Source organism: Haliotis asinina, chromosome 15 (assembly GCF_037392515.1).
Source record: "Haliotis asinina isolate JCU_RB_2024 chromosome 15, JCU_Hal_asi_v2, whole genome shotgun sequence".
Lineage (NCBI taxonomy): Eukaryota > Metazoa > Mollusca > Gastropoda > Lepetellida > Haliotidae > Haliotis > Haliotis asinina.
This window is the reverse complement of record NC_090294.1, coordinates 1,130,669-1,140,583: the sequence shown is the minus strand read 5'-3', so window position 1 is coordinate 1,140,583 and position 9,915 is coordinate 1,130,669. Positions and strand designations below refer to the sequence as shown.

Genomic DNA, 9,915 nt, shown 5'->3' with positions numbered 1-9,915 from the left:
GAGGCAAAGGTTGCAGCAGGTAAAGGTAAAATGTACAGTGTCGATTACTGGCCGAAAGAGATTTCGTTAAAGGGAAAAGGCAAATTAGCGACGACAATTTAACACACTACAGCGGACAGTATGTCGGTAATGTCGTCTACCTGGTGGACCACGCCTTGTGTTTGCCCTGCACAATGCAGCGTCACTCGCAACATGCTTAACATTGAACTACTGGGTTGAAATGTTGTCAGAGTAATGTTGGATAGTTGTATCAATGTGTGTGTGTGTGTGTGTGTGTGTGTGTATGTCTGTATCTGTCTGTGTGTCTGTGTGTGTGTCTGTGTCTTCCTGTGTCTGTGTGTACTTAAGAGCAGGTGTATTTGAGGTCATCTGTTTGTTTTGATATTTGAAAACATGTGTGTGTTTTGGTACTTTGATTACGCATGTGTAAGGTATTTGACACCGCCGACAGACCCGACGAAGTCGTGCTGCATGGCTTCCCTAAAAACAGCCTGTAGTAGTTTGTGGAGTCATTGGATGGTAAAGTGAGGACTACAAAGACATATGCAAGCATGTAGACTTCCTTTCAGTGATGCCCTAGATATCAGAGATCTGGGTAAGTCGCGTGATGCACGCCAACAATGTCTGGCAGTCAGCAAGTAGAACATTTTGCAATTCTGTGTGCATGACAAAGGGGTGACAAAGTCCACCCGTCACGGGTCCAAAGTGCATGTTGGATCTATGGTTCCGCTGAAAGCAGGAGGTGCTCGTGAGTTTCAAGAGTAAACATTTAGTGAAGGTCGCCAGGTGTCGTCTTTAAGTGATCACCGTGACATCACAAAAACTGTGGCACGCCTATATAGGGTAGAGGCCTTACACCACCATCACTTGGGTAGCCACGGTCGTCCTCGACATGATGCGAGTCGTGCTGTTCACGCTTTGTGTTGGCGTTGCTGCTGCTTTTTGGGGCTGTAAGTTATGTTGTTCAGTTACACATGTTTCCTTGGTTAAGCAAATGGGTAAATGGTGTTATGTGAGATGCAAAATTCCCTTCCAATGCGGCAGAATCTCATGCCTTAAGAGTATCTTTCTGTATGCTATGACATATGTAAGGCTGAAGGACACTGGTTCCACGGTTCGTGGACTGGTACGGCTGCGTTGTTCCATGTACGAAGGTGTCATTTATAACGATGTTATTTTGGAAGTAAACATAAATTAACGGTGTCTGTTTCTGCGTGAAAATGTAATACAGCGTTCGTTATTTCCCCGCCGTTGTGAATCTTCGTATGTATAACATATATGAAACTAAAATCATTACAAGAAAAATATATACATTTCAGCTCCAGACTGGGATCATTTGAAAGGTACGTGACACTAATTTGACCAAATTCATTTATTATTCTGAAATATTTAGAAATGACTATTTTAAAAGTTGAGGCAGACATGAACTACATTTGGAACAAGTTGTTGAATACCTTAATTTGCACTATTTGAACTAGTTGTTTGTGTAAGCCTGAGACTGGGCCCTGGTTGACAGATCCTACGCGTCTAGTACGGGTATCTGCAGTATTTATTTTGTAACTAGACCTGGAAGCGTACACCGTCTCTTAACTCTAAGTGTTTCCAGCGTAAGGTTCTATGGACTCATACACACGCTATGTTAATCCAGGACTTGTCGTTTGTTTGGACACAAAGGTCTGGAGTTTGCCGATTTACAAGTGGATCGAGGGCCGGGGCGAGGTGGTTCGCGGGACTGTTGCTATTGCCAACTGTTAATTATGAACATGATCTAAATAAATAGATAACAACATGTTCCGTCAAACAAAAGATCGGTTTAGAAAGGTACACTTCAATTGTTTAAGTTTATTATTTGACTTCTCTGCTGTTTGAGAAGAGTCGTGGGTGGATGCACCCCTCTTACACTCCTATCACCCCCACCCCTGGTTCCGCCTGTGTGTACCAAACGATATATTCACCTCTTGCGACAAACATTCTTGTTATTCGGACTAATGCGTTACCACTTACTTACTTCGTCGTCTTAGCTGGGGTGCTGGGTTAGCATAGTGGTTAAAGCGTTCACTCGTCACGCAGAAAACCCGGGTTCGATTCCCCCATGAGTACAACTTGTGAAGCTCATTTTTGGTTTCCCCAACGTGATATTGCTGGAATATTGCTAAAAGTGGCATGAGACTAAGCTTACTCACTCACTCACTCAATTAAATGTGATTGTGACTGTTACAGCTTTTTCAACTTGGTCTGATCAAGTGAATATTAATGCACTGCATGACCTTTTCACAAGGTGGTCGTGTCACATCTCATTGACGAGAAATCGTCAGCAATGTCCTGACTGTCTTTTAAAAAAAGACGCTACACATGCTTTAATGTTTCTGATGCGGACGTATAGGCAGCGAGCAGAAGCAGCACCTGGTGTTTTCAGTGCAACCCTGGTCCGAATAGAACAAGGAAGGAAAAAGCTCCCCTATTTAATGAAGTTAACTGGACCTGCCGTTTGTGCTATTGTGCTATTTGACCTCCCGAGCCATGCATAGCTAAGGGTCAAGTTGGGCAAGCTAGACACGATATATGTGTTACAGTTTATTCACTTCTAATGCTGAATATTCATGTTACAATCTTGTTTCTCAATATATGATTCTAAACATTTGATCACTTCCTGTTTGTTGAATGTGCACGATGTGTGATAGTGCGAGATGAGTGATCCCTCGTACACTGAAGGTTGTGAATGGCTGCACAGCTTATCGGGTAGGTGCACCGTTATATCATCCACACAGCTTATCGGGTAGGTGCACCGTTATATCATCCACACAGAAATTAACCATTATATTCGTTGTACTTATACATATATGTATTTATCACAACTTCTCTTTAGCATAAATTCACATTCAAGCGCGTAACTAGACAGTGATTTCGTGTTATCCCGATAGGTTGCAAAGGGTTCTAGTTAGACAGTTTTGAGAGCTTGCCCAACCTTTATAGCTAAAATGATGCACAGAGTAAGCACTGTACTTTTTACATATAACGGTAGCTACGTCCCCAAGACACACACACACACGGACGCACGCTCGCTCGCCCTCTCCCTCTCTCCCTCCCTCCCTCACTCACACATATATATTTCTGCATTCCACAACTCAGTCACTTCACTTACTTTTTGTGATTTTATTCACAACGGTGAAAAACCTTGCAGTCCGAGGTAACCAAGGTAACCATGTAAAACTGGTTTATTTCAGTGACATGGGACGCGAGCGACTGCTACAGTACCCGAGGATTCTCCGACATGCCTCGGACTGAGAGGGAGGCCATCCTGGGGGGGTGGGCCATGATGTCGAACTGTTATGGTGAGTGATACGAAATGGACAGTCACTGATCTGGTACTTTCATGGCAGGAACCTTTACCCATATATCCAGGGAAGTCACACTGATTATTACTAGCGTTTACTGCATGCACCCACAGGATAGTAAACATCATCGCCTTTCATTTCGAAAAGCTGAGCATTTATTTCATCGTGTAAAGTTTCATTGAAAAATGCCCCCTGTACTTCTACAGCCACCAGCTGAGAGATTAATGGGTGATTAGACGTCACAGAGATTACCTGTTTGGGAGATCGCTTGACTGTAACCGTTGTTTTTGTCTAGACCCTACTGGCCACCCTCTTTGCCTAGAGTAAAATACATCGTAACTTCTGTATACCACTATGTGTTTTCCATCAGCTGACTGCGAGACCCTGCTGACATTGAACCACCCGGTCTGACTAATGTGCATTTAACACACTGATATTAATTCATCTCCAGATACGCCTGCGTTTGCTGGCAAGCGTTATGTAAAGGACGGCGACACAGCCGTTGTCCTCATCTACGACGTCAACGGTTACATCGCCGGCATACAGGCAGGGGTACGTGTACGACCTGGTGCTGTTGTACAAAGCAAACGTAGCGCAACTGACTTAAGTCAATGTTAAAGTATGGGTCACCAAAGCGCTAAGGATGCTTTGTACGGCACCCTGGTCCATGTTCTCTAAACAATGATGTTGTGTACACGAGTATGTCTCCTGCATTTTATGAACTGTAAAAACTGAATATCACACATTTACCATTGTTCCTAGCTTCTTCTTCAGACATTTGTGCATGTCTCCACGGAATGATAACATCCAGTCATTTTTGTGTTGCCAGTTTCCCCCTCAACCCAACAAGTACCCGTCCCCAACCATGCAGAACCACCCCTTCGTGGAGCACGACGGCAGATGGTACATCACCGCCTACTTCACTGACCCACGTGAGTTACGGAGATGGGGACTTCTGACATATAACGGCGTAGATCTTAGAGGCGAATAGGTGAAGGGATGCAACTCTGAATATCTTCACCTCCGACCACGTGTATCATAAGTTGTTCGCTGGTCAGGAGGGGAACATGGATTGATGCACATTAACAAACATCGAGGGCTCCTCAACCCATGGGCCCAGAGGAACCAGTGAAGAACGTATTTATCTTACAGAACACATCAGTGTTAATTTTGATTTGTTTTGAGCATGGGTCCAAAACCTTTTGGTGCCATCGTTAGATTTTGCAGACGACATGATAAGCAGATTTAGACTTACATCCCTCCACCGTATTGCATTCGCAAAACATCGGTCATCTCCGTACATCATACGTGATTTAATGGTATTCCAGATAACGAATTACTGCAACGGAGTACCAAGTTCGTCATTCCCAGTTCGTCATTTGATAGAAATGTTACTCACCTGTGGCAGGGAACACTGAAAATAATAGAAAAGCGCTCAGCCAGTCAGAAAACGACATTTATGTGTGAGGTAAGGCAACAGAAAATGCCGTTTGCTTGAATATACTTAGGTCTAGTCCACAACCGTTTATTTATGCTGCCAATGAGGGACTATACCATATGTCTTCCTGTCTCAGGCGATATATGCAGTCGAGGAAGGACCTCCGAAATGTTTGAGAGCGAGGGCACCGGAAGTGGCCTGTACATCCAGAACGGCACACGCCCGTCAGACAGCGACAAGATTCCTAAGCTGGAGAGGAACATAGGCTCTACTCTGTGGACGAAGGGTCACTGCTTCAGAACCATGGGTGGGTAATGACTCCATCGGACACAGAACACTCATAGATGTTTTATACAGAACCATGGGTGGGTTGTGATTCCATCTGACGCAGAACACTCATAGATGTTTTCATACCGAAACATAAGTCTCATTTACCTATTCATAGAATGACATACCTATCAGCCGATCCGAATTTTCTCGTGTGAAAGTGAAAAAAGACACCACAAACAACTCTGACTAAACTGAATTCCAATTAGGAATTTCCTACTGATTCCAAACACCCATAGATGTTTTATTGGTCGACAGTGTTACTGGAAGGAGAGCCTAACGTCAGGCAGACCCTTTAAGCTTCCCAGCTTTGCTCAGAGTCATAAAGATGGACCAATCCTCGTAATGACAAAGGAACTGTACAGGCAATGTGGGATTCTAACTTTCAATCAGTGCAACTTGATGCTGCTAACTGCGCTTTTCGTTAGTTTCTTGGTTTCTTGGAATAATTCCAGTCGGTGCAGCATGCAATTAAGTCGAACAGAACGTACATATTGTGGCATGTTATTCAATGATGGTAGCGTTGTGGTTTCTCGGTTTTACCTCCCCTTGATGCGGTAAATGCGGTGGCGTCCGTTTAGAGCAGAGGTGACGACTCCGAGATGGCCAGTCCTTGTTTTGTTTCCTTAATTCCGAGCATCATGAAGAGTAACAAAGGTCCTCCTACACATCCTAGTCACAAGTACAAATCTATGTACAATTTAAATCGAAAGTGAACGTTTTGTAATCCCTGTTCTAGTAAACAACAGACAAGGCTTGAATCCCCGTTACGTTACACTGTAAAAGTCAAGGGACTGACAGCATAATGTGGAACTAACACTAATCGAATACTTCTACCACAACAAATGTGGCAATCTATCAATCAGTTTCGATTAGATCAATGTCATACTGAAGCTCACCTGACGCCAGAATTTAAGATTAGACTTCAGTTAACTATGATTTGACTGCAGATCCAAGACGAATCCTGGTCGCACAAGAAAGCATAAGTCTCAGAGACAGACACACTTTAGAGAGGAACACGATACATAGGAGAGAAAAACGTTAAACTTGTCTGCGTGCTGCTGACCTGACTCTGTAGAGTGCGCTCTGAGTACGGTGCTGTTACATTTTGATCAGCTTTTTCTGTCACTAGAATACACTGATAAATTGTTTGCCATCGAATTCCCAGTTTCCATGCCACATTGAAACAAATCCACATTTCTCATTGCTTTCTCCTACCTAATCTATCTACATATTTTTCTTACGTCGACATGTCCGCCCCTGCAATATCAGTATTTTGTATGGCATGTTTCCCTTTACTTAAGCCACTACAGGTTCATCAGATGGAATTGAGCATTTTATTTCCCACTCTGGAACATGTATATTCAGAATCAGCTGTCAAGATTCCCCATGCTATAACAGGACTCCTGATATATTTCAAGTATATATGTGCATTACTGGGTAGACAGAGACCCTCCATCCCAGGGCCCACGTCCCTGTACACCAGTTATCCCCCTTGGCAATTGATCTCCCAGTAGGAGAATAACGTGTAACGCTAACCCCCGTCTGACAGACGAGAGTGTTGTCTCCGAGGGACCAGTCCTCTTTTGCCAAATACCGATTGTTAGGTAGGATAGCAGCAGGTGCGATATTCTACCGTGGAAGGACGTGGTCAAACAATCAGGTGGGTGAAGTACAATGTGTTTATTTCTTATCAAACAGTGGCAGCTCATGGGTGCATACAAAATGTCAAAATGTCAAGAAATTGCTAAATTTGGTATTATTTTGCAGGAAAATGTGTCCTAAATCTGATTATGTAATAATAACAGCAAAACACCACGGCATTTATTTGACAAGAGTTGCCCCCTTGTGGCACCGTCCGTCAAAAGTACTATGTCAGTAAAAGTTCTCTAAAATGTTAATTGTTTGATTTTATTATTCAATATGTTCTTTTATAAAAATATTTCAGTATTGATCTGAAATAAAGCATCAAAATCAATTTTCAAGGCAGTATTTTGCCACATTAATTGGGAATCGTTTATGCGTTTATGTTTTTGCGTAAAAATTCATCCAAAATATGTATCGTTCTATTGAAAATACTAAGAACTTAGCTAACAAAATTGTGATGTCTAATGTTAATGTGGGGTTTTTTGGTAAGATTCATGCGACTGACAGTGAGAGATTCAAATACACTTGCCCATATGAGTGCATTTCTGACGATCTTGCGAGCTTCCTGTGGTAATTATACGTGCGCTTTCAGCAGTTTTAGGATATGCAATCGTAAAGAGCTACGTGGGTGAGTGAGTGAGTTTAGTTACGTCGCACTCATAAATATTCCAGCTATATGACTGCGGTCTGTGAAAAATCGAGTCTGGACCAGAAAATCCAGTGATAAAGAGCTGGTGAGCGGGTGAATCCCATTTGCGATTATCAAACCCTTTTCAGAAGTATAATTGGAAATATAAGGCAAACATCTGGTAATAATTACGTCCGAATATGTCTTTAACAAAAATGTTTTTCTCCTTCTTTTTGTTGTATCGAGAGGCGCCCGATTCGTGATTCGACTTGCCGCGGAATAACACGTGTGAGTCACGAGTGGATGTCCGACCTCTTTAAGCGTCTATATACACGACCATGTGGTGACTGGCATATGTTACTGTTGCAGGAGTACACTACTGGTACAACTTACGGAAGGACCAGAGTTGTGATGAATTCTTCCCCATGTTCCTTCTGTACAATGAAGGTATCCTGGATGGCTTCGGATGGGCCTTCATGACCAACATCACCACATCTACAAGATTTGAACACCCAATTCCCTCAGCATTCGGGGTACGTCTGTTTAGTTAACATACACACATACACCTTAATAAAACCATACCCTGTCTTACAACAGCAACACTTTCAAATATTTTACACCGGCAACAATGCCTCATTATCTGATGGAAGATCGAATAATTGACTTCAGAAAAAGGAACAAAATCTAGGCAATGTGTGCATTTGTATGTTCTGTGCGTGAGAAATAATGCGACATTACTCACCGAATAAATATTGTACTGGCACAACACGTAGGACGGATCTTCCTGTCTGTAGAGCCAGCCTGAAACCTACCGAGGCTTTAGGCGTCAGTATATCGTGTATCCGCCACGTGTCTGCTGACAGCCTCATCCTTTTCTTCATGCCGTAACGTAACGAGCCAGAATTGAACGGTGTGCCTTGGTTGTCCTGGCCATGGCCGAATATGAAAACCTGCTAGTTTCGTCGTAAGTCCCCGATGACAGTGCGACAGTGTCCAAGTTGACGCCTGATGGCATTGAATGACTTGACGTTGTCAATTGCATGAATATCCACCATCTGCCATCTCGTCTCGCACTGTTCATGTGTTAATGAAACAGTGGGAAAATACCCACAAGGTCTATACACTTGAACAGCCAGACACCGCTTTCCATGATAGCACACGTGTAACATGTTTCACGTGCATGTTTTAGCCAACCGTTATAAAATGGAACCTTGTTCTTTTTTCATTACAGAAATGATCATCGATAGTTACATCGTTGTGATTAAATATTTTAGGGTGTCCATAATCAAGTTCCGTGCTTATATTTCCATTTTAGCTACATTGACGCTTAATGGATCTTTGTTAATGCAGTATATAGCTGGTGTGTAGTCTTATTCACCATATCTTCACTGACCGATACAAGGCTTACGGTCTAACGTCATACAAACTGAGTGTTGCATTTCTGTCTTTACAGTATTTCCTTAATCCTGTGCCAGACTGTTTGTACGCCCAAACAAGCGGGACAACCACAATGCACATCTACATGTCTGACCCCTATCTCTCCTTCTGCTGATTGGATCATAATGACACGTGACCTTAATCACGTGTTACCAAGTGTAGTAAATCTGTTATGATTTGCTAAAGCTGCGTTGGTCATTTCAACCCAAATGAGCCTATGTTCTTCTATTGGCTTTCATAAAATTATTCTGTCTAAAGACAAAGTGTGATTATGTTGTCTGTTACCTTAAGGTGTGGAAGGTACACTAGACGGGTGGACCTGTTTGTCCCAAAGATATGTCGGGTAAGTATTTGCGGAAAGGAACGTAAGAACTCACAGTTTCTGGACCATATAATTGCAATCCCTAGCCACTTCAAGGGACATTAAATCGTGAAGTCCAACGGACTTAGGGAGGGAAGGGTTAGGGGGAAATGGAAAATTGTGTTTGGTGGAGAAGAATCCCCTCACCCCCATATAGATTCGCCCGTAGTATAGTGGTACCGACGTCAAATACTCATTTTACACCTAGCACACCTTGAATGACATGTTAGACTTGAATAACACGCCTACACCTAGCACACCTTGAGTGACATGTGAGACTTGAATAACACACCTACATCTAGCACACCTTGAGTGACATGTTAGACGTGAATAACACGCCTACATCTAGCACACCTTGAGTGACATGTTAGACTTGAATAACACGCCTACATCTAGCACACCTTGAGTGACATGCTAGACGTGAATACCACGCCTACATCTAGCACACCTTGAGTGACATGTTAGACTTGAATACCACGCCTACATCTATCACATCTTGAGTGACATGCTAGACGTGAATACCACGCCTACAACTAGTCTTTGCTTTTCCCAACCCGATACTGATAAGCCACAATCACAGCTTCATCTTTGATTCCAAGGAATTTACTGGGTGAAGTAAGCGTCAGCAAAGTAATCAGGTACCCAAACGTATGTTGACAGGCATGCATGGTATTAACATCACCGTACACTCAGCGACTCCGAGAGTCTGACTCTCTCTTTAAACAGATTCATGCGTAGGTGA

At 42.9% G+C, this 9,915-nt stretch overlaps 1 protein-coding gene across 1 annotated transcript; it reads left to right on the top strand.

The window, feature by feature from the left end:
* Positions 1 to 892: 892 nt before the first annotated feature.
* LOC137266064 (uncharacterized) lies at positions 893 to 8,927 on the top strand. Its single transcript, XM_067801565.1, has 8 exons — positions 893 to 950; positions 1,320 to 1,343; positions 3,225 to 3,332; positions 3,787 to 3,887; positions 4,165 to 4,267; positions 4,910 to 5,080; positions 7,745 to 7,908; positions 8,829 to 8,927. The coding sequence occupies exons 1-8, from the start codon at positions 893 to 895 to the stop codon at positions 8,925 to 8,927; spliced, it is 828 nt and encodes a 275-aa protein (XP_067657666.1).
* Positions 8,928 to 9,915: the final 988 nt, after the last annotated feature.

Excerpts from the sequence above, each read along its gene's own strand:
- LOC137266064 (XM_067801565.1), top strand. The coding sequence starts at position 893 with ATGATGCGAGTCGTGCTGTTCACGCTTTGTGTTGGCGTTGCTGCTGCT. Across the intron at positions 1,344-3,224 it reads AGACTGGGATCATTTGAAAG|TGACATGGGACGCGAGCGAC; the intron begins GTACGTGACACT and ends GGTTTATTTCAG. Across the intron at positions 3,333-3,786 it reads CATGATGTCGAACTGTTATG|ATACGCCTGCGTTTGCTGGC; the intron begins GTGAGTGATACG and ends ATTCATCTCCAG.